Source organism: Molossus molossus, unplaced genomic scaffold, assembly GCF_014108415.1.
Source record: "Molossus molossus isolate mMolMol1 unplaced genomic scaffold, mMolMol1.p scaffold_m16_p_14, whole genome shotgun sequence".
Classification (NCBI taxonomy): domain Eukaryota; kingdom Metazoa; phylum Chordata; class Mammalia; order Chiroptera; family Molossidae; genus Molossus; species Molossus molossus.
In genome coordinates, this window is record NW_023425349.1 from 87,003,927 (window position 1) to 87,029,157 (window position 25,231).

The following is a 25,231-nucleotide window of genomic DNA, read 5'->3' on the forward strand; positions in this document are numbered from 1 at the left end:
CACACACAGTGGAGAAACCCCCTGGCCTATGATAGAGATACTGGTGGTACCCCCAAATGCCGCTACTAGGGAGGCCCTTCTCCACCTCACAGATGGGAAAAGCAAGGCCAAGGGTCAGATGTCCTGGCCAAAATCACAGGAGTGCCCATACTCTGCCTTCACTGACTGTTGCCAAGGACTGAGTAGCAGAGCACAGCTGAGCAAGCCCTGTAGGGTTGGACAAAGGAAATAAGGGTGGCCACAGCAGCATCTGCTAGGTGACAGACATCCTTGAGTGGGCCTGCCAAGGGCTGGGTACATCAGAGACCTTATCTGAAGATCAAAGAACTAAAGGTCTCAGAGGGTAACAATGTCCCTGGCTTAAGATCGTGGCTTCCACGTGTCTGTACCTTTCCACCCCAGTATCTCAGGCAGAGAGGTTCACAAACAGGAGTCTGGTGCTGTGTCACTGGGGAAAATTCACTCCTCCTCTATGACACAAGACTCTCCATTTCTGAAAGAAGAGGGGGTGGCACTGTTGGAGCTCCTAAATGTATAAAGCAAATATTGGACATAAAGGGACAGGTTGACAGTAATCCAGTAAGTCTAGGGGACTTTAACACCGCATTGACATCAATAGATCGATCATCCAGACAGAAAATCAACAGGAAACAGCAGCTTTAAATGGCAGATTAGACCAGATGACATGAATTGATATTTTTGGAGCATTTCACGCCAAAGTAGCAAAATATACATTCTTTTCTTCAAGTGTACATGGAAAATTGTACAGGATATACCAACATATTTGGACACAAAAAGAGTCTGAATAAATTTAAGAAGATTTAAATCATTTCAGCCTGGCCTGTGTGGCTCAGTGGCTGAGCATCGACTCATGTACCAAGATATTGCTGGTTCAATTCCCACTCAGGGCACATGCCCAGGTTGTGGGCCAAATCCCCAGTGGGGGGCATGCAGGAGGCGGCCAATTGATGTTCTCTCTCATCGATGTTTCTATCTTTCTCTTCCTGTCCCTTCCTCTCTCTCTGAAATCAATAACAGAAAAAAAAATGTTTAAATCATTTCAAGCTTCTTTTATCACAATGGTATAAAACTAGTAATCAATGGCAAGAAGAAAACTGGAAAACACACAGACACATGGTAAGTAACATGCCACTAAACAATGAATGAGTTACCCAGATCAAGGAAGAAATCAAAAGATACCATGAGACAACTGAAAGTGAAAACACAATGACACAAAATCTGTGGGACACAACAAAAGCAGTTCTAAGACTCATTACAGGCCTACCTCAAGAAAGAAAACCTCAAATAAACAACCTAACCTTAACCCAGAGGAAATGGAATAAGAACAACAAACAAAGCCCAACACAGGAGAACAAAGAAAATAATAATGGTCTCAGCAGAAATAAACAAGAAAGTCTATTAAAAAACACAACAACACCTCGATGAAATCAAGATCTGATTCTCTGAAAAGGTAAAAAGAAAGAAGAAAGGCAGGACCCAAATAAGTAAAATCAGAAATGAAAGAGAAGGGACAACTAATACCACAAAATACAAAGAATTATAAAAAAACACTACAAATAATTATAGGCCAACACTTTGGACAATGTATAGAAACATATAATCCTCCAAGACTGGATTAAGAAGAAATAGAAACTATGAACAGATGGATAACTACTAACAAATGAAAACAGTCATTAGAAAAACTCCAAACAAACAAAAGTATTGAGCCAGACGGCTTTACAGGTAAATATCAAACATTCAAGAAGAATTAACACCTATCCTTCTCAAACTGTACCAAAACTTCAAAAGAAGGGAAGCCTTCCAAGCTCATTTTACAAGGCCAGCATTATCCTGAACGCAAAACCTAAGATATAACCAATAAAAAAAAATACAAAAAAATTATATACCGATATCACTGAAAAACAAAGATGCAAAAATCCTCTACAAAATTTAGTAGACTGGATTCAGCAATATATGAAAAAGATCATACACCATGATCAAGTGGGATTTGTTTTTGTGACCAGGTTGTTTCAATATCCATGAATCAATTAATATGATACACCACATAAACAAAATGAGGGATAAAAATCATATGATCACCTTGGCTGGGAGACCCAGTTGACTGAAGTGTCATCGCATACACCAGAAGTTTGTGGATTCAATTCCTGGCCAGGGCACATGCCTAGGTTATGGTTTCTGTACCTGGTTGGGGCACACGTGGGAGGCAGCCAGTTGATGTTTCTTTTTCACATAGATGTTCCCCTCTCTCTCCCCTAATCCTTGGGTGAGGATTTACCAAAAAAATAAAAATAAAACAAAAAGACACTACCAAGAAAGTAATGGACAACCCAGAGAATTTGGTGGAAATCTTATCACTGGAAAGACACTCTTACCTAGAATGTATAAAGAACTCTTACAGCTCAATAATAAATTTCAAACCAATGGAAAGTTGGCAAAATATGAAGACACTTTGCTCCGAGGAAGACACACACATGGCCAGTAAAAGCATGAACAGAAGCTCAACACAAGGGAAACCAACCTCCATCCACTTAGAACCACAAGGGTGGTGACAGGTCCTGCTCCTCTATCACTGGGATGTTCCCAGGATGCCATGCCTTCTCCCGGGGAATCTGTTCCTAGTGGAGGGGTAGAAAGTCTCTGCAGCCAAACCTGAGATGTGCAGCCTGGGCTGTCCCAGTTCCTGGTGTGTGAATTGCACTCAGTCCCCTGATGTCCGCCCCCCCCCTTGCCCAAGTCCACTGTGCTCACAGAAGAACAGATGACATGTGACGGGTTCCAAGGCTCTCTGTGGATCCCCAGTGAGCTACAGGGAAGGGGAGCAGCAGAGCGTGCTGAGCACCCATGGAGCACCTTCCCTGTGTGAGCCCCGTGATTTCCATGGAGAGTGAGGGGATGGGGCAGTTGTTTCCACAGCTTCTACCTCAGTCACTAGGATCGCTGTCCAGCTTCCTACCTCATGCGCTGTCCTCCCAAGTGTCCTGTCAAGTCTGTTTTTCTGTAATACAGACGGTCGGCTGCAATGAAAATATGAAGCACGTCTTCCTCCTCCAATCCGCACATTCCTCCTCTAGTCCACATGCTACCCTTGCAGTCCATACATTATTCCTTCAGTCCACATGGCATTCTTTCCATACAGTGCTGGAAGGCTAGTCTCAGCACTTGAATTTCTGTTAGTTCAAAAGTCCTTCAAAACTTGGCTTTTATTCCTTGGAACACAATATGTGCTAATTAACTATTTGTAAAACATAATTATATTCAACTATCTGACTACCCTATAGCCCAGGGAGGTGGGGCGGTAAGGAGGTGCTGTGGGCTGAGTTATGCCCTCCTAAAATTCCTGTGTGGAAGTCCTAACCCCTAGTAACTCATAGTGTGACTCAATTTGGAAATAAGGTCTTTGAAGAGAAAATTCAGTTAAAATGAGGTCAGTAGAGTGGGCCCTGATCCAACACGACTGGTGTCCTTACAAGAAGAGATTAGGACACAGACTCACAGAGAGGGAAGATTACGTGAGGATGCAAGTTGAAGACGACCGTCTACCACCCAAGGGGAGAGGCCTCAGGAGAAACCAGCCCTGCCGAGCCCCTGATCTCAGAGCTCCAGCCTCCAGAACTGGGTGAAGTTGAAGCCCGCTGTTTAAGCCGCCCGGTCTGGGGTATTTGTTGTGTGCCCCAAGCTGACAGAGGCCAGAGGAAAAGTGCCTGCTACCCCTCAGTGCATACACTATATGTTGTGTGTGTTTAGTTCTACCTCAAGCAAGACGGTGCTTGGTTTTACCTCTTTTTAAACTTTACATAAATTGAAAAAGGCAGTGTGTATCCTCCTGTGACTTGCTTCATTGTTCAGCACACTCCTCACATTTATCTGTGTTGACGTGGTTCAGTAATTACAGCATCAGCCTGAGCACCAAAGGGTCAAGGACAGGTACCTGGGTTGCAGGTTTGACCCCCACCCCCGTCAGGAGGCAACCAATCAATGTGTCTCTCTCACATCAATGTTCCTCCCCCGTCTCTCCCTCTCCCCCTCCCTCCCTCCCTTCCACTCTCTCTAAAAAAGAGGATTAACAAAAAGAAAACACGAAATATTTGATACACCACCAGTAATACAGAGTGACCACTAAGCTCATAGAAAAATGCTAAGCATTATTAGTTGTTAGAGAAATGCAGTGAAAAGCACAATGAGGTATGACTGCACACCTTTTAAAATGGTAAAATGAAAAAGATGGACTGTACCGTGAGTCAGTGAGGATGCAAAAAAATAGGAGTTCTCTTGCCCTGGCCGGTTTGGCTCAGCGGTTAGAGCGTCGGCCTGCGGTCCTGAGAGACCCGGGTTCGGTTCCCGCTAAGGGCATGTACCTCTGTTGCAGTTTGTCCCCGACCCTGGTCGGTTGTGCAGGTGGCAGCCACTCGATGTGTCCCTTTCACATCGATGTTTCTCTCTCTCTCTCTGTTCCTCTCTCTCCCTCCCACTCTACCTGAACAAAAAATGGAAAAATGTCCTCAGGTGAGGATAAAAAAAAAAAAAAAATTAGGAGTTCTCCTGCTCTGCTAGCAGGGATGTGAAATGGTACAACTGGAAAACAGTTTGGCAATACCTTCAGAAGTTAAACATACACCTACCATGAGATCCAGCCATTCCGTTCCTAGGTATTTACCTAAGATAAGAAAAGGTATATGGTCGGTGCTACAGAGACTCACACACAGTGTTCATAGCAGCTATATTTGGAATAGCCAAAAGCTGGAGATGCACATGTCCAGGAATGGGTAAGTGGGTAACTAAATGGTGGAATATGCAAATGTAGAATCCTGTGCTGTGATCAAATAGTGAACTGTTGATACAGTTAACAAAACAGGAATTAATCTCAACCTAATTGTGCTGAGTGGAAAAAAACAGACTGAAAAATAAATGCAGACTATATGATTTCATGTATATAAAACTCTAGAAAATGCAAAGGAATCTGTAGTGACAAGCAGCAGATCTGGGGTTGCCTAGTGGTGGAGAAATTGCAAAGGGCCTCTAGGAGACTTTGGGGAGATGAATAGTTACTGTACTGATTGTGGTGTTGGTTTTCATGGGTGTGTACACATCAGAACTTATCTAAGTATACACTTTAAAGACTACAAAGCGCCCTGGCCGGTTTGGCTCAGCGGTTGGAGCGTCGGCCTACAGATCAGAGAGTCCCAGGTTCAGTTCCTGCTAGGGGCACATACCAAAAAAAAAAATTAAAGCCTACAAAGTTACCCTGGCAGAGTAGCTCATTTGGTTAGAACATCGTCCCAGTATGCCAAGGTTGCAGGTTCAGTCCCAGGTCAGGGCACATATAAGAATCAACCAATGAGTGCTTGAATAAGGGGAACAAATCAATGTTTCTCTCTCTCTCTCTCTCAAATCAATTAAAATAAGGATAAATATTGAATGTTAATTTTGCCTAAATAAAACTATTAAAGTAACTATACTTCCAAATGAAAAAAAAAAGTTTTGGAAGGAGGAATGTTAAAATGGTCACAAGTGGTTTTGTCTGAGGCGGGGATTAAAATGGGCCACTGCGCTCAAGGGGGGACTAGAGTTCTAACGTATTACTTGGATTTTTGTAACACAAATGTGCCACATATTAACTGCTATTTTTAAGTTAAAAATAAATGGCTAGCTCATAACTGAGCCCTGGTGTTTGTTAAGTCTGAATCTTCAGAGAACCTCTGAGTTGTAATGTTTTCACAGTAGGAGCATTGTTTTTATAATCTAAAATACCTTTCAACGAATTGCAATTTATTTCTTATTTAAAATGCTTTCTTCTTGAGAATTTCTGAAGGGCTGAGTTTGGAAAAAATCTGCTTTTAACAGATGTCTTACATTTCCTCCCCAGTTCTGTCTGTAAATATTTAAAAGTAAAATACTATTTTTCTAGACTCTGACTAATGCATGAATTTTTGGGCCACCGCCCACTCAGAGCCCAGCCTCTATTACCAGATGTGTTTCTTTCTGCATTCCATATTTAAAGGTTTCAGAGGAGATCTTGCCTTGATAGCCACACAATTTTTTCAACAATTAAAAATTTTGACAATCAGCATTCACAAGCTAATCTAAAGGCACAGAAATCTCCAGTTAATTCAAGGGCCTCGGAAAGGTTTCCTCACAGGCACTACAGTACACCCTGAAGTCCTGGCCAGCCGAATTCTGACATACAGCACCTCCTGGCTGCCACCCAGGCCTGTGAGTCATGCAGAAACCCTGTGTGTAAAATCGACCTCTGGCAAACAAGAAATGGTACTTCAGAAAGTACTATCTGAACCACAGAACAGAAAGCTGAACTCAATACAGGACCATCTAAATTATTTTCCTCTGGTGTCGTTCATTCAGTCCTCACTCAGGCACACCCGAGTCCCTGGGCGTTAAGGACATAGGACATGCAGCTGGCTCGCTAAAGAGGCCAGTGGCCCTGGGAGCACACAGCAGCCACGGTCTCCCATGGAGCAGGCCCTCAGACTCTTCCCTTTGGGAAGCTGGGAAGGCTGCACAATCGGGGGGCACTTGGGCTGGGCCTACAGATGCCTGTTAGAAAATACAGGGATGGGAATTTTGGATAAAGAAACAATGTCTGGAGGGTCTTCTGGCCTTTTGTTCTGGGGAGACCAAGTCATTCTTTGTCCCTGGGCTACAGGAGAGGAGATAGTTGGGGGAGAAATAAAGTCAAGAGGCATTCTAGTACCAAATTTCAAAAAGCCCTCCCCCATGACAAATAGCGGGTGCTGTGTGTACTGTTTGCACCATAGGCATGCTGATGAACAGGATGCAGGAACTCAGAGACCTGCCTTCTAATTTGGGGTCCTCTCTTGACCCTGAGGAAATGGCTCTTCCCTGTCCCTTAGTGCCAGGCTGCTAAGGGAGCCCTCCAAGCTCTCGGAGATGGTGCTGAAGAAACTAGCCCAGCTATAGTGTGTTCGCAGTGGTTGGGTGACAGCAGGGGCGTCTTAGCGGAGCTTGTCTCAGAGTGACCACGATAAAATGGGGACTTCCAGGGCCTGTCCCTCCCCGAGCTCCAGGGACCAGGCTTGTCTGGAGTTGCCCCTTCCCCCTAGTGCCCAGCCCCTCATTGCAGCTCCCCCCTGCCTTCACAGCAGCAGTAGCCACCAGGGCTTGGCCAGCTCCCTCAGGAAGGCTGTCCCCCCAGTGGCCACTTACTTAAAAGACAGGTGTATTGAGATCACTTAATCTATAGTCAAATTCTCCACTTTCCATGTTCTGGATACTGACAAACACACAGTCACATGACCACTACCACAGTCAATATTCAGAACCTCTCCATCCACACAGATGGCCCTGGTGTCCCTTGGCAGCCCCAACCCCAGCCCTGCACCACCAGTCTGTTTTCTGGCCCTTTGGTTTAGCAGAATATCATGCTCTATGAAGCCCTTGAGGTCTGGCTTCTCATCTAGCAATTCATCCAGGCTGTCATGTGCGTCAGTCATTCGCTCATTTCTGCAGTTAAGAACATTTCCATGTGTGGACAGACCACAGCGGTCACCCAAGGACACTCAGGCTGTTCTGGTTCTGGGCGATTGTGAAGAAAGGCACGATTCCCAGGCTGGGCAGGTTTGCTGTGAACTGGGTGTTGATTGCCTCGGTCACAAGCCTAGGAGAGGGCTGGCTGGGTTGGGCCAAAGCAACTTCATAAGAAGCGGCTGTTATTTTTCTTCCCTCTCTCAACCTCCACAGAACAGCCTGGGCCCTGGTTTCCCTCTCATTGCCTCTGCCTCCCCCACCACCCGCCCCACACTCGCCATTCAGTGTGTCCACAGGTTCATGGGCACATGTAATAAAAACAATCCTAGTTGAGCCGAGCTACTCACTGTCCACCTTTCCCAGCTCCATGCTTTGGTTCCCAAAGGGTCCTTTTCCCTAACAGCCCCTCTCCTTTTTTGTGTCTGCATATCCAGACACCAGTTCCTCCAGAAATACTGCACACCCGCCAAGCACGGGCTACAGCAGTCCAACTGACGAGCGCACGCAGTGAGGACCTTGCTCTACTCACAGGAAACTTAACTCCAGGTAGTTCCAGGGTCTTGAGCAGCTCACTGGGTCAGCACCTCTGCTATCTTCTTCTTCTTTTTTTAAAATTTATCTTTATTGTTGAAAGAATTACAGATGACCCTCCTTTTCCATTGACACCATCCTCCTCGCTTCTGCCTTCACCTCACTGTTGTCTGAGCCCATGGGTTATACTTATATGCATATAGGTTCCTTGGCTTATTTCCTCCCACCTCCCCACCCCACTGCCCTCTGAGGTTTGTCCATCTGTTGTTCCCTACTTCCATGGCTCTGGCTCTATTTTGTGTGTCAGCTTATTTTGTTCATGATATTCCATAAATGAGACCATGAGATATTTGTCTTTCTCTGACTGGCTTATTTCGCTTAACGTAATTCTTTCCAGGTCCCTTCAAGTTGTCTCTTTCTTATAGCTGCATAGTATTCCATTGTGTAAATGTATCACAGCTCTTTTATCCCCTCATCTACTGATGGGTACTTGGGCTATTTCTAAATCCTAGCTATTGTAAATAGCACTGCTATGAACATATATTCTTTCTGATTGATGTTTCAGGCTTCTGTGAATATATTCCTAGAAGTGGGATCACAGGGTCAAATGGCAATTCCACTTTTAATTTTTTGAGGAAACACTATATTGTTTTCCACAGTGGTTGCACCAGTCTGCATTCCCACCAGCAGTGTATAGAGTCCCCTTTTCTCCACACCCTCGCCAGCATTTGTTGTTTGATGATTTGTGGATGGCAGCCATTCTGGCAGGTGTGAGGTGATACCTCATCATCATTTTAATTTGTATCTTTCTGATGATTAGGGATGTTGAGAATTTTTTCATATGTCTCTTGTCCATTTGTATGTCCTCTTTGAAGAAGTATCTATTCAGGGCCTCTGCCCAATTTATTTTTTTTTCAATCCTCATCCGAGGATATTTCTCCACTTTTTTTCAGATAGAGTGTGAGGGAGAGAGAGAGAAACATCGATGTGAGAGAGACACATCAACTGGTTGCCTCCCACACAACTCCAACCAGGGCCGGGGACAAACTACAACCGAGGTACATGCGCTTGACTGATATCGAACCTGCGACTCATTGGTCTGTGGGTCGACACTGTAACCGCTAAGCCAAACCAGCTAGGGCATTCTGCCCATGTTTTGAATTGGTTTGTCTTTCTTTTGTTGAGTTGTTATGAGTATTTTATATATTTTGGAAACTAACCCCTTATCTGATGTGTCATTGGAAAATTTGTTCTCCCATAAGGTGAGTTCCCTTTTCCACTTTGAGGCTTGTTTCTTTTGCTGTGCAGAACTTTTTAGTTTGGTGTAGTCCCATTTATTAATTTTTTTTTCTTTCTCTTGCCCTGGGTGATGTATCGGTAAAAATTCTGCTACGTGTGATGTCTGAGATTTTGCTTTCTACACTTTCTTCCAGGATTTTTATAGTTTCACAACTTACATTTATGTCTTTTATTCATTTTGAGCTTATTCTTGTGTATAGTGTAACTTAGTGGTCTAGTTTCATTTTTTTGCATGTAGCTGTCCAATTTTCCCAGCACCATTTATTGAAGAGGCTGTCTTTACTCCATTGTATAGTCTTGCCTCCTTTGTCAAATATTAATTGAACGTAATGTCTTGGATCAATTTCTCTGTTCTCTGTTTTGTTCCATTGATCTATATGCCTATTCATGTGCCAGTACCAGGCTGTTTTGATTACAGTGGCTTTGTAGTATAATTTGATAGCTGTTATTGTGATCCCTCCAACTTTGTTCTTCTTTTTCAAGACTGCTGTGGCTATTCGGGGTCTTTTTAGGGCTTTACTTTTTTTGTTGTTTTAATTTTTTTTCTTTATTGATTGTAGAGACAGGAAGGGAGAGGGAGAAAGAGAGAGAAATATTGATGAGAGAGAACATCAATTGGTCATCTCCTGCTTGTCCCCCACTGGAGATTGGGCCCACAACCTGGGCATGTGCCCAGACCAGAACTCGAACCAGTGACCTCTTGGTCGACGCTCAGCCCCTGAGCCACACCAGCTGGGCAGAGCTTTACTTCTTGATCATAAGACTGCTGCTGTGGCTCCAAGATTACATCTTCACGTAACTGCACTCAAGGCAGGAAGAAAAGGAGCAGGAGATTTTCCTTTTATTACAGAGGACAATTTTCCCAGTAACCTTCTAGCAAAGTTCCCCTTATGTCTCATTGGGGAGAATTGGGCCAGGCAGCCAGGCTAGTCCTAAATGTCTGGGTGAATGGGATAGTATCTGGCTGGGGATGACATTGCTGTGTGGTCTGTCCCAGTCAGGGCTCATCTCGGATGGGACACTGAGAAATCCTGAGCGTAGCTGGGGTGCTGTCACCAAGCCCTGCATAGGGTAAGTAGCAAGAGCCACTGCCGGACCTTCCACAATCCTTCCGGTTCCCAGTCGCGACTAATCTTGTAACCTCTGAATGTTTCTGGCTTCTTGTTTCTCATGGTTTACAACACTTTCTGACTGCTTTTATCAGTTAGAATTTCAAACCCATTCCCTGCTGGCTTGGGTTTCTCACAGTGAGCTGGAGGGAGGTGAGTACTGGTGTCCATACAGCTGTTCACTGACGTTGGCTCCATGTCTGTGGTCTTCATGGTTGCAAAGTGGCTGCTGCAACCCGGTTTTGAGTCTTCATACAAGGCAAAGGGTGAAAGAAAGTGTGGTGAAATGCACATCTGTCTCTTTCATTGGGAGAGCAAGAAGTTTACCTCTCAGCACACTCAGGGCAACTCTCATTGGCCCAAATCACAGGACAAGACCGCCCTCAGTGTCAGATAGCCTGACCAGGGACGTTGGCTTTCTGGCTCCATCCTGGGAGACAGCCAGGGAAGGAATGGCTGGGGGGCCACCTGGACATTGGCACCTGTCTCAGACCCACTTCTCCTTTGGACTGACAGCTGTCTGGGAGCAGGCTCTGGCTTTTCTGTATCCGTGAACTGGTCTGTCACACAGGAGCCACGTGGCGAGTGCATGTGATGGTGGGTGCTGGACACCGCTACGCCGGCACCTCAGTGTCTGTCGTGGTCATGAGTAACAAGCATGTCTTCAGCCCTCAAATGTCTCGGCCCAGCATGAGTCTCGGCTGGCGCTCAGTCCGTGCTCATGGAATGCAGGCTGAGAGGGGGTGTCTGGCTCTCATTTCACCCTGTGGTCCCAGTCCCATCGGCACATTAGAGAGGGAGGAAACCCTGCGTTTCCACAGCAGCAGGGGCCTCGTCCGCGAGGCCGCATCGCCTGTTAGAGGCAGGGGAAGAGTAGGGTGGGCCGTGTTCTCGTGAACTGCAGGCACCGGCATGTCATTTCAGCTCTTCGTGCCTCAGTTTCCCTGACTCAGGTCAAAGCTAATTATTTGAGCCTCTTTGGGTTGTGGAAGTTACATGAGCGGTGATGAGACCCCTGCTTGGCCCAGGTGCTCAATCAGTGCTCCTTGTTGAGACCGGTCGGTCTGCGGAGGAGCCCAAAGGGCAGGCCTGTCTCGCTGTCGCCCCCTTTATGAGAGGGGAGGAGGTTCGGGAAGGCTAAGAGACTGGGGATGCTCAGGATCACCGATGTCAAGGTATCGTGGCTGGAGAAACCAGAGGAGAGAGACTGGCAGTACTGTGAGTTGGAAGCTGGAGCCAAGCCTCTGCTCCCCCTCGGTCCCCACCAACCCCTACAGCTCCAGTGATGGGATGTGCATACCAGGTGGGCTGGCTTCCAGCTGTGTTTATCTTATAAAAAGAGCAAACTTGCCCCACCAGTGTGGCTCAGTGGTTGAGCATTGACCCACACACCAAGAGGTTGCCGGTTCAATTCCTGGTCAGGGCACACGCTCAGGTTGTGGGCCCAATACCCAGTGGGGGGGGCATGCAGGAGGCGGCCAATCCATGTTCTCTCTCATCAATATTTCTCTCTCTCCCTCTCCCTTCTGCTCTCTCTAAAATCAATAAAGAAAAAAAATTTTTTTTTTAAAAGGAGCAAACTCTTTAAGAGCTGCAAAGTAAATATTTTAGGCTTTGCAGGCCACTTGTGGTTTCTGTGACATGTCTTCCTTTTGTTGGTGTTTTTATTTTCTCCACCCCCTTAAAAATGTAAAAAAAACAACATGTGGCTTGTGAGCTGTACAAACAGCAGCTGTGAGCTGGATGTGACGGGCTGGCCGTCCTTGTCACCTCCCCCATCACGTCCCCATTCCCTGGGTGTCTGTGGAGCTTCCTTGTTTCTTTGTCCTCTGAGCTAAGCCTTGCAGTGTCCCTTGTGACCTGTATCACTCAGCCGTGTTCAGTGCCTGTTCTAGAAGCCTGGCTGGGGGATGGGGGAGCCTGCGGCTGCCATGGAAACAGAGTGAGGCTCTGCCCCACTCGCCAGTGTGCAAGGAGTTGCTCACACCCCACTCCGCTCCTGCTCACACATCTGCAAACAGTGCCCTGGCCAATCCCAGTGTTCTAGGGCTGCACCATGTCGAGGGGTGGTCCTGCCATCCTGTGTGCAGGAAAAAGGGGTTTGGGGCCCTTCTGCTGCTGAGGCTGCAGACTTCTTTCTTGTTGGCACTCCTGGGACTCTGTCCCACAAAAGAACTGGGGATGATCAGCCAGCAAAATGAAGACTGGCTGGCCAGAACCCACATCTCTGAAGGGCTGATGGGTGGGCGGGGAGCATGGTGGGACCCAGGGTAGGAGCTGCAGAGGACACGCTTGTGGCTTGATGTGAGTGAGCAGGCTCTGCACTGGGGTAGGGCAACAGTAACCCCTTGTTAGGGGCCTTGTCCCTGTGTTAGGATCCTGGACACGCAGAGATGAGAAAGGGCTTGTCCTTGCAAGAGCGAGTGGCCCAGATACAGTGAGAGGTCCCACAGTGCACACAGAGGTCTCCCCAGGTGTCAGCTGGGACAGTCTACAGAGCAGGGCAGCTGTGGATGAGAGAGCGGTCTGGGAAGAGTGGACAGCAGATGGCAAGAAAGGGGCCTGCAACTGGAGATACTTAGGTGTGGTCAGTTAGGGGTATGGAGGTGCCGGGGCACTTAGGGCACCAGGAGTCAGGTAAAGACACATTGAAGGAGGTGTTGCATATCACACAAGGGCTTTGTACTTTGTCCTAAGGCAGTGGGGAGCCCGAAGAAATGTTTAACCTGGAAAGGATCATAATAGTGCTGACCTCCAAAGTGCACCATGGTCTGCGTTACATGTCCAGTTGCTTGTGCAGCATCTCTCCCTGCAGCTGGGATGTACAAACTGTGACTGGTGTTCCTCCCGGTCCCTTGGGTGTCTGCAAAGGGCGAGGGAGAAAATATGGAGTGAATGGATTGCAGAGGAGGGATACCATCTAGGGATCTGTGTGGACTGAATACGGGGTGGGGGCACAGGAGTTCAAAGGCACCAGATGCTTCGATTTTTTTTTTTTCCATTGAATTTTAGAGAGAGTGGAAGGGAGGGAGGGAGGGATGGAGAAAGAGAGAGCAAGAAACATCGATATGAGAGAGACACATCAATTGGTTGCCTCCCTCATGATCCTGACCAGGGCCAAGGATCGAACCTGCAACCCAGGTACGTGCCCTTGACCCAGAATAGAACCCGAGACCCTTCAGTCTGTGGGCCAATGCTCTAACCACTAAGCCAAACCAACCAGAGCAGATGCTTGGATTTATTTATGCTTCTCATTTTCAACTTGCAAGTTTCATTTATTTGTGTATTTAGTTTAAAATTACATCAAAGCTACACATATAGGAGTTACAGGGTACACCCTAGAAAAGAGTTCGTAGGGAGAAGCCGTGCTCTCTGCACTATCTCCTCCCAGGCCCACTCCCCAGAGGCATCCTCTTTAAGTTTTTCTAGATAGTTCTTCCTGTAGTTACCTCCAGAGCTCAAAATAATGGGCTCATTCCACCTCTTTCTTGTGGACATTTCTGGCTTTCACTTCTCTGATAGCTGAGCATTTCTCTCGAAGTCCCTTCCCCACCTCCCACCCCCCTGATTTTAAGTAACACACTTAAACATCTGCTTCTTGTTCTAGCAACTAGAGACCACAGGACCCTCTGACTACCCATTCTGTGGAAGGAGCCTACTGGTCCCCTCCCTCCTCAGGCTTTTCTCCTCCCCAATGCAGACACCGGGCCCTGAAGACTCTGAGAGCCCGTGGAAAGTTGCTGAGGACACAGGGAGTGTGCTATAGGCTTTGTCATGCTTGGATCTGGGTGACGTGGGCAGGTGCAGTCCCCAGAGGAGGTGTCGCCGGTGCCTGGCCACCTAGCTCAGCCTGGTGGGAAATGGAGGGGAAAGAGCTTGAGCCAGAGCAGAGGCAGGGAGCTGAGAAAGGGGGTGAAAGAGAACCAGCCACCTGAACATGTCAGCACTCTTCAGTTTTGTTTGAAAAGGAAAGAAAGGCCAGATCCCAGGTCCTGGTACTGGGGGTCTGGCCAATTCGTTTTCCAGGAACATGCATGAGTCTCAGTTGTGAAGGGGGGACACGCCATGGCATTTGGTAGTGAATGCCAGGCTGGTTCAGACCCCCTGGAGCAGCGTTCTTTCTCATCACGGGCAGACCAGGGAAGTCCTGAGCGTGCGGCAGCCCCTACTGAAATGACGTGGTGCCTGGCCCAGGCCGGCTGGCTGCCCAGCTCCTCAGCCCAGAGAGAGCAACAATCTAGAAAAAGACATGCTATCATTCACTGTGTGGATCACAGGCAAGATAACTAAATCCGAACCTGCCTGCATTATGGGGCCTTCCAGAAAGCTTAAACAGGTACTTTTTTCAAAAGAGTAAAGAAAAGTTACTTTAAGAATAACAGTGATAGCCCAGCCGGTGTGGCTCAGTGGTTGAGCATCAACCGTGCACCAAGAGGTTGATGGTTCGAATCCCAGTCAGGGCACATGCCCCGGTTGTGTGTCCGATCCCCAGTTGTGGGAATACAGGAGGCAGCCAATCGATGTTCTCTTTCATCGATGTTTCTATTCTCTCTCCCTCTCCCTTCCTCTCTCTCTAAAAATTCAATAAAGAAAATAAAAAAGAATAATAATGATAATAACCCCTTTAAATCTGTAAAGAATTTATTGTTGCTGAGATTTCCACACAGCAGTCTAAGGAGTTGCAGAGAAGGGGCGAGGTCTCTACTTCCCAGATGAGGAACCAAGGCTTCAGACTCAAGTCACTGTGTTCCAGGTCATATTGCTGTTTCCCTCAGCATATCAAATCCAAACTGGGTATATGTATGTACATATAACGTGCACACACCCGACACACACTTTATCCCAATAACCTACAGATGCATGTCTCCGCAGAAGCCCAAGTCCAAGGTCTGGAACATGTCCTTCCCCTGCACTGCCCAGTCAGTGACCCCTTCCTCCACACACAAAAGACCATTCTGACTTCTTTCACCCTAGGTTAATTTGGCCTAAATTACATAAAGCATTGGGTATATATTATTTATGACTAGTTTCTTCCACTAACATAATTTCTCTGGGATTTATTCATGCTGTTGTGTGTACCAATAGTTCATCTTTTTATTATTGCTGTGGTATTCCACTGTACACACACACATGTACAAACACACACACATATGCACACACACTCACATGTGCACACTTGTACACACATGCACATGCACACACACCTGTTTACTTATCCATTCTTCTCTTAAATGATATTTTGGATAGTTTCCAGTTCACGAAGCTAGTACTTGGAATTTGGATCTTTTCATTCAGACTCCTGGGCTCAACTACCATATGTTTTCTCCACATAGCAGTAGCAAACATATATAGTTACTACTCACCCTGGTCCCAAAGTGGTACTGGAGGAAAAGACAGTGGGGTCCAAGAGGGTTTAGACTCATTGTCTGACTGGAGATTGGCAGATGGAGCCAGCATGTTGGTTGGTTGGCACATCAATCTCCTTGAGTAGTGTGTAAGCCCCTGAGGGCAGGGCCAAGTCTATCTGTCTTATTCACCATCACATTTCCAACCTAGTAGGTGCTTCACAAAAGTTTGTTAAACAAATGGATTTTAAGGTTGTTGCCAAATAGGTGGAATGTGGTGGTAGCTCAGGGTGGCATCTGGTCTTGTCTTTTCTGTTGTAGGTTTCATTATTACTCGGGTATGGCAAGGCCAACAGACAACTGTTATTGAAAGGTAGTTTGTAACTCAGTTTCCAAGAGAAGGGGACACGTCACACCACAGGGATGGGGGGCACATGGGGAAGCACTGAGGTGGGTCAGGAGGTAGGGGTAGGGGAAATATGGGCAAGAGCCTTTACTGTGGTTTCCGCAGGAAGGAGCAGGCAAGGCAGGGTGAGCAGGCTTAGGATGAGCCAGTTGGAATAATTCCAGCTGGCTCCAGGGCACAGAGGCTGTCCCTAGCTGTGTGGTACCTGGCTCTGGGAAGACTAGGGCAGGTGGATAGGACTAGCAAATATAACGGAGGTGGTGGGGGTGTGGGCTCTGGATGGTTGGTTTGCATATGAGACCCTTACTCCCAGATGAGACCCTTACTCTCTCTGGGAACTGGCTAGCCTGGAAAGGGCCATTCCTCAAGGTCTGCAAGGCACAGGATGACACAGCATCACAATACAGTAAAAGATGTGGTTGATAAGCTTTGGTTTTCAATGCTTAGATCAGGTATCTTTTCTTGTGACACCAGCCCTGATCTCCTCTGTCACTCCAAGGAGACTTAGTTCTTTTTCTCTGTGCTCCCCTGCTCATCCAACCTCCTAGGCATCTGTGAGCCTCTGTCTTCCCACTGGGCTGGGCTTCCATGGAAGACAGAGCAGCAAGCTAAGCCAGACTCACAGGGGAAGAACGCGGGTTCCTGTTTCTTCTGATGGAGTGCATGGTGGTTGTCTGCAGGTGGTGAAAACATGCACACACCACCCCAGGCAGCAGGGCTGCGGAGGGGGGCACCTCTTGTGCAGGGATGAGGAGAATTGCACCATCACATCTGAAAGTCCCGTCAGCACTCCTTCGGTGGTGATGTGTCCTCTCCCCCACCCTCGATGGTGTTTCTGTGCACAGGAAGGAAAGAGCTCATATCCTTTCCCCTGGACAGTTGGCAGTAGCTATTTGCCACCAGTTCATGCTGTTTCTGTTTTAGGTCATTTACTTGAGGGAAGGGGAACAAATGGACTGCAGAGGAACATCCTGGCTGAAACATACTGGAAGAGTTTAAGGAAGAACTTGAGACACTTCAGACCAAGGAACAAAACCAGCGTGCTCAAATGTGTGAAAAGCGTGGAGAAATCATGAATCTGCTATTCAATTATATGTTTTCTTTGATTCATTTAACTGCCCAGTCTGCCAAATTACCCAGCAACCTTAGAGTTGAAACCAGATATTTGCTTAGGAATAAGTAGAGGATTACTTTCCAAATAAATGCACACATCCATGTTAACGTCATTCCTAGTAATGGAGCCCAGGGATGTGTGTGTGTGTGTGTGTGTGTGTGTGTGTGCGCGCGCGCGCACGTGCATGTGTGTGCCTATCTGGTATTCAGCCATGCAGCCCACCGCAGGATTTAAGGAACTCCAGGTAGTGGGACTCACATAGCTACAGTAAAGTAGCATATATTTAGATTTATGAGAATTTAGTACTTTTGATCATCCCAGGGAGGGAGGGAGGGGTAAGAGAACAGCAAATACACTATTTCTTCTGTTGATTCCTGCATGCATGCCTGTTAGGAGTAAAGAGTTTGGAGAGTTGTTTATGATTATTTTTATTTATTTATTTTTTCTTTATAGATTTGGGAGAGGGAGAGAGAGACAGAAACATCAATGAGACAGAACATCGACTGGCCACCTCCTGTATGCCCCCCACTGGGGATTGGGCCCACCAGCTGGGCATGTGTCCTGACCGGGAATTGAACCAGCAAACTCTTGGTGCATGGGTCGATGCTCAACCACTGAGCCACACCAACCAGGCATGATTCTGATGTTTAATCTTCAGCATGAGTTTTTGATACAATAGGTCCTATGCACTCTCTATTGGTGTTGTACAATGCTCTATACATTGGACATCTATACGCACATGCCTCCAGCTGGATTTATACAGAAAGATGTGCACTGTGCATTCCCCAGTGAGGGGACCATCAAAGGTAATTTGATGTATGGGATCTTCCCTTTGGTACTGACTTTAGGATGATCCCCAAGTCAGATCTAACTCAGATATGAATCAGGAATTCCACTACGGCAGCTTTTTTTTTTTAAATCCTCACTCGAGACATTTTTTGCATTTATCTTCAGATAGAGCGGGAGGGAGAAAGGGAGGAAGGGAGAGAGAGAAATATCAATGTGAGAGAGACACATCAACTGGCTGCCACCCACACAAACCCAACAGGGGCCTGGGACGAACTGCAACTGAGGTACGTGCCCTTAGTGGGATCTGAACCCGGGACTCTCTGGTCCGCAGGCCGATGCTCCAACCTCTGAGCCAAACCAGCCAGGGCACCACGGCAGCTTTGATTCTTCATGTTAACAAGGCACGTTCTCAATCTTGAGCCAGTGTGATCCTCCCTACAGCCCTGGAGGAGGCAGGAGAGGCCTAGTTTCCATGTGCGACAGATCAGGTAGCACCAACCACCAGGTTCAGGCTGCTTTGTTATCTGTCAGGGAAACACTAAGGCGGTGACTTCCTTGCAGATCAAAAGTGAAGTCTCTGTAACTTGGTGCTGGCTGAAACACTGTAGCCAACTCCTGGTGCACAAGTGTGGCTCCAAAGGTCTGTCTTGGTCGGGCTCTGCCATCTCGGGCTGTTCTGAGCTCCACCAACCTCTGCTCTGTTCCTTCTACCTGCCTCTTCCTGCTGGGACATAGTGGCCTGCTGGGGGCACCCCAGCTCAAGCTACTAAGGATTCAAGAGAACAGGATATGATTTTGTATTTCTATTTGGACTCTGCCTTTAAAAATTGGTTTCATTTGCCCCAAATTCCCAATGATTCTGTCTGATCCTCAGCAGTGACCTCCCTTTTCATGACTTGAGAATTTATTCCAAGGCTCCCCACTAGCCCAGTGGGGAAGGTGACGGGCCGGCAGGGCAGCGAGGCTCCCCCTCGATCCCTTCCACCTAAAATGTGCCCAGCTTACCTCGAGCCTGAAATGGACTCACCTTTGTTGAGGTCCTTCTGACATGATTAATACCTGCCATGTTGTGATTCTACTTAGCACCAGGTACTCCACTAGGCACATCATATCCATTGTGCTATTCAGTCCTGTGAGTTGGTGGCTTGGCAAAGTGGAAGACACTTTGATCTTGGAGTCCGAAAGCCCCATCTCTTAATCCCAGTGCTGCTCCTGTCTGGAAGGCTGTCCTTGGGCAAGCACATCTTGGAGCCTTCTCAGCTTCCTTAAAAAATATATACAAAAAACAAAAAAACTATGTAAATAAAGGGTTGTTGTGAGGATTCCATGGCAGACCAAGTGTGGTGTGTGCTTCCTAGATCACCACTCAGGCAACCCAGTGCTGCCATCACCTCTGTCCTCCACATACCAGGGCCTCCTGTGTGAGTGACTTTTGGTACCTGCTTAGGAATACATTCAGAGTGTCACCGGCCTGGGGTGTGGCTGGCCCTAAGTGTGCAGGGCTAGCACGGAAGGGAACAAGTGTCACTGACTTTACTCTTATCAATCACATGTTCCTAAGTGATGAAGAACTGGTATGTGGAATGTGCAGGCTCTTGGGGGACCACGTGTCTCACCAGGTGGCCAAGATGACTGATGCCTATGCAGAGAGGAAAGTGAAATTTTTGTTTGTTTTTTCATTCCTTACCTGAGGACATTTTTCTATTTATCTTCCCATAGAGAGGGAGGGAGGGAGGGAGGGAAAGAGAGAGAGAAACATCGATGTGAGAGGGACACATCAACTGGTTGCCTTCTGCACGACCCCAATCAAGGCCAGGGACGAACCGCAACTGAGGTACGTGCCCTCGACCAGAATCGAACCCACGACTCATTGGTCTGTGGGCCGACATTCTAACTGCTGAGCCAAACCAGCCAGGGCAGGGAATACATCTTTGGATACATTTTACCACGAGAACATTTTCTTTCTTTCGTTTTTTTTTTATCCTCACCCAAGGACATTTTTGCATTTATCTTCAGATAGAGTAGGAGGGAGAGAGGGGGGGAAAGAGAGAAAGAGAAACGTTGATGTGAGAGAGATGGTTGCCACCCACATGACCCCAACCAGGGCTGGGGACAAACTGCAACCGAGGTACATGCCCTTAGCGGGAACTGAACCCGGGACGCTCTGGTCCATAGGCTGACGCTCTGGCCACTGAGCCAAACTGGCCAGGGCAAGAACAACATTTTTTAAGTTACATATATGCACAAACTGAAGACTAGATGGTCTTTCAGAAACAAATGCTAGTGAGCTATCAGATGCTGTGGAGAAGGCACCACCACAGGTGGCCAAGGCAGAGGCCTCTGGGGACTGATCACTGGGCCACACCAGCAACTTAAGAGTTGGTGCCATAGGCTGGGTTCTCTGGAAGCAGAAGCTGAGACAGTTTGGGGTCCAAGTTATCCAAGATCAGCCCTTGTGAAGAAAGGGAGAAAAAAAGAGATGAAACAGAGGGGAAGGCAGTCTGGACTAGCAACACCTGTCCCAGCAGGGACTTCGGAACTGGCACTGCCCATCAGCGTGCCCACACTGTGTCAGAATGGCCAGGCTGATCCTTTGGCTCAGCCACTGAGAGCAAACTGAAGGACTGAACCACTGGATGGCAGGCAACAGGTCCTCCCTGGAAAGGAGTCGTGGAAGGACACCTCTGTCTGCCACAGCTGACCTTTACAAATCCTCCTCTCAGTACTAAATAATGTTTGTTAAAATTGAGTTTATTACCATCTGAGTTTATTACCAAGGTGGAATAACCACGTCTGAATGTACCCTCCCTTCTGGAAGAATACTAACAGAATAAACAGAAAAATATATAAAATGATGGTGTGTGTGCAAGGCACTGCAGCTCAGGCAATGAATAGTTGCTGAGAAACGGGATATAAACAAGCTGAGCCCTGCAACTCCACCTTACTGCCTTGAGAGAGTTTTCCAGGCCAAGGGGCAGAGAGAGGGAGCCTAGTGAAGCCTGGCAGATTCCCTGAGTTCGGGAGACAGAGCTGAGAGTCTGGGGAGGTCAAGGCAGGTCAAGTACACATGACAGAGTCCAGAGAAGAGAGCACCGAGAACCGAGAGGTCTGCAGAGAGGCCCGGGAGGTTTCCACAGAGAACTGGTCCGTCAGCACATTTGTGAGGCTGCGCTGTCAGCGGGAACCATGGGAAAGGATGGAGAGAACAGTGTCTGGCCTGGGAACAATGGCTATGCTCACTAAGACTGGAAAAACTCATAAATCATGGGCTACTAGGACAGTACTCAGGCAGTCTTAGCCCCAATAGAACCACCCCACAAATAATGAAAGCAAGAACTGAGTGGATCAAACTCTTTCCAAGTAACCTAACTGTATCCCAGACCATAATTTAAGATGGCTTGCCCTGGCTGGTTTGGCTCAGCAGTGGAGTGTTGGCCCGTGGACCGATGAGTCCCAGGTTCGATTCCAGCCAAGCGCATGTACCTGGGTTGCGGTTTGTCCCCAGCCCTGGTTGGGGTAGTGTGGGAGGTAGCCAGTCTATGTGTCTCTCTCACATCGATGTTTCTCTCTCTCTTCCTTTCTCTCCCTCTCTCTCTACCTGAAGATAAATAGAAAAATATCCTCGTTGAGGATAAAAAAAAAATTTAACATGTTTAGTAATACAAAAATATTAGCACCCAACAAAGTAACAGTCACAATATCTGGTATCCGAAGATTAGCAGGCAAGCAAAAAGGCAGAAAAATATGACCTATAATGAAAGCAGTACTCAATCAATAAAATCAAATCAGAACTGAGGCAGATGTTAGAATTAGCAGACAAAGATACTAAAGATTATTATAATTGTATTCCATATTTCAAAAAGTTAGGAGCATGGAAGATGTAAAAAACAAGATTCAAATTGAATTTCTAGAGATGAAAATTACAATGTCACGAAAAATACACTGGATGGGATGAACCGTGGGTTAGACATGGAGAAGAAAAGCTCTAAGAACCTGAAGGCATAGCAATAGAAACTAAACAAAATGAAACAGGAATAAGAATTTATTTTTTTAATCCTCACCCAAGAATATTTTTCCATTTATTTTCAGATAGAACAGGACGGGCCCTTGGCCGGAATTGAACCTGCCACTCTTTGGTCCACAGGCCAATACTCTAACCGCTGAGCCAAACCAGCCAGGGCAGAATAAGAATTTTTAAAAACCAGGACTAGCAAGCTGTGAAACAACTTCAAGTGTCCCAATATATAGGCAACTGGAATCTTTGAAGGAAATGATAGGGTTGGGGCCAGGGGAGCAGAAAAAGTATTTTAAAAAATAATGCCCCCAAATTTTCCAAACTTGATGAAAACTATATAAACCCACATCTGGCATCTCAAACATATCCTAGACAGAAAGGAATTCTGGATTCCCCCAAAGCTGGTCCCCCTAATCTCAGTACCAGGCATCACGGTGCCTGCCACCGCTTCCCTTACCAGGCAGATCCCCTCCGTGCACCTCCCAGGTCCCCAGCCCCTTGCCCCATCTCTCCTGGCCACTCTCATCACCTCTGCCTGGACACTCTAGTGGCTTTCACAACTCAGTCTCCTCCTGCCCACTATGCCCCACTAAAAGCCTGAGTGATCGTCCAGTGTTTTAGATCATGCCATTCCCTTGTTCAAAATCCCCCATTGGTGGGGAGTCCATTATACTTCAAACAAACCCACCTGGCCTCGACCACTTTTTTGCCTTCCCTGCCCCCTCTCTGAGCTGGGCTCAGTTTCTAGGCCTCCCCACTCTCAGACATGACCGTTGCTCGACCGTTATTCAGTCCTCTCCTCAGAGGCCAGATTCTCTGAGACGCCTTCCCAGACCACCCAAACAAAGACTGCCTCCATCTTCAGCCCTCGCCCACCACTGGAACCCTGGCTCTATCTTCCTTTTTTTTTTTCTTTTTTTTTTCTTTACTGATTTTAGAGAGAGAGGAAGGGAGAGGGAGCGAGAGATAGACATGAACATTGATGAGAGAGAACATTGATTGACCGCCTCCTGCATACCCCCCACTGGGAATCCGGCCCACAACCTGGGCATGTGTCCTGACTGGGAATCAAACCGATGATTTCATTAATCCTCTTCAGAACCCTCCGTCCCCCTTTCAAAGGCAGGGATGTGAGATGCAGGACTGTTCAGCTACAATAGCCATGATCATGCCCGGGGTCTACCTGACCTCACCATCCAAGCTTTTCCCCACACTGTCGGCCTCCCACGAGGAAAGACCTGATCACAGGTGATGCTGGAGCCGATTTACAGGATGAGCTGAGACCAACAGGTCGGCCAGTCAAGGACAGGCGCTGTACACTGTGGACAGTCCCGAGAACAAGATCTGGACGTCCTAGAACTATCACGAGGGTTGCTTCTGAGATTGCATTCTCCTCAAAATTATTCAGGTAATTCTTTGAATTTGGCTACTTTTTCAAAAAAGGGTCTGGATTTGATTTTGAAAGAAACCCATGAGCAATGGCTTTTCAAAAAAAAATTAGGGTTTCTGCTTTTTTACTTATTGAAATGTCCAGAGGGAGGGAGAAAGGCTGCCAGCTTGGTGGCACTCAGACGTCCTCCCCTCTTCTCTCAGTGGTGCTGTGTGTGCTGGTCACAAAGTGGCTGCTCCACATGGACATGGGCTCCGGGTCCTGGAGGAAGGAAGGGGGAAGGCAAAGGGCAAGGCTTGTCTCAGAGGCATCTGCCTACTTTTTTTTTTTTGTCCCCTTTATTGATTTTAGAGACAGAGGAAAAGAGAGGGAGTGAGAGATAGAAACATCAAAGAGAGAGAACATCGATTGGCTGCCTCCTGCCTGCCCCTCACTGGGGATCGGGCCCTCAACCTGGCATGTGCCCTGACTGGGAATCGAACTGGCGACCTCTTGGTGCATGAGTCGATGCTCAACCACTGAGCCACACCGGCTGGACAGCATCTGCCTACTTTTAAGCAGCTTTCCCAGAAGCCCCACCCAACTTCTGCTTCTGTGGCACACCCAGCCACCCCTAACTCCAAGGGAAGCAGGAAGCAAACACAGTGTTTTAGCTGCCCACCTTTGCTGGCCTGAGGAGTCAGGGTTCTTTGGGTAGGAAAGAGGTGAAAAGTGGGTACTGGGCAAGCAACCAGTAGTGCCCACCACACCTAAGGTGCCCCTGGTTCAGTGGAGCTGAGAGGCTGAGGTCACACCATGAACCAGGTGCCTGGGCCTGCCCTCTGCAGGTCCTTCCTAAGGGAATGTTCACGCTGCCTCCACAGGACACAGAGAATCTCCTCGGGGACGTGCCCACCAGCACTGCGGACACCTGGGCCATCAGCAACGCTAGCAGAGACAGCCTGCTCAGCGGGGTGGCCACCCTGAGAAGGCAGCTGGAGCGCAAGCATGCCTCCAAGCTGGAGAAGGGACAGCTGGTGGCCCTGGAACTGGAAGCCCCCAGCAGCTTTACCAGCAGATGAGGGGGTCCTGAGCATCACATGAATGCAGTGCAGTTCCTCCATGAGCCAAGAGGCTAAACAGAGATGGGGAGACTCATGGATGGCAACGTGTCCCCCCAGCTCTCTGCCAAGGATGCTTTCCATCAGGCTCCCTTCCCTTCCCTTCCCTTCCCTTCCCTTCCCTTCCCTTCCCTTCCCTTCCTTCCCTTCCCTTCCCTTCCCTTCCCTTCCCTTCCCTTCCCTTCCCTTCCCCTCCCCTCCCCTCCCCTCCCTCCCTCCCTCCCCTCCCCTCCCCTCCCCTCCCCTCCCCTCCGCTCCCCTCCCCTTTCCTTTCTTACCTGAGGACACTTGCGTTTATCTTGAGATAGAGTGGAAGGGAGAGCGGGAGGGAGAGAGAGAGAGAGAAACATCAATGCGAGAGAGACGCATCGAGTGGTTGCCATCCACACGACCCCAACCAGGGCTGAGGACAAAGTGCAACCGAGGTACGTGCCCTTAGCGGAACTGAACCCAGGCCTCTCTGGTCCACGGGCCAATGCAAATGGGCCAGGGCTATTTTCAAGAGCTCATTAAAGGAATTGGCATCACTGCCTTTCCCCATCACCCCTACTGACCAAGCGGCTGACTTGCTTGGCAGGGTTCCACAGGTCCTGGCAGGCGGGCTGTGCCACA

General features: G+C 47.7%; 1 protein-coding gene across 1 annotated transcript in view; it reads left to right on the plus strand.

Annotated features, from left to right (window-relative positions):
* The window catches only part of LOC118629362 (NUT family member 2G-like), a 43,752-nt gene extending 19,172 nt beyond the window's left edge, over positions 1-24,580 (plus strand). Inside the window, exon 7 of the mRNA XM_036260377.1 lies at positions 24,383-24,580. Within this exon, the coding sequence (XP_036116270.1) occupies positions 24,383-24,580 (198 nt within the window). The remainder of the gene's footprint in view (positions 1-24,382) is intronic.
* The last annotated feature ends 651 nt before the right edge of the window (positions 24,581-25,231 follow it).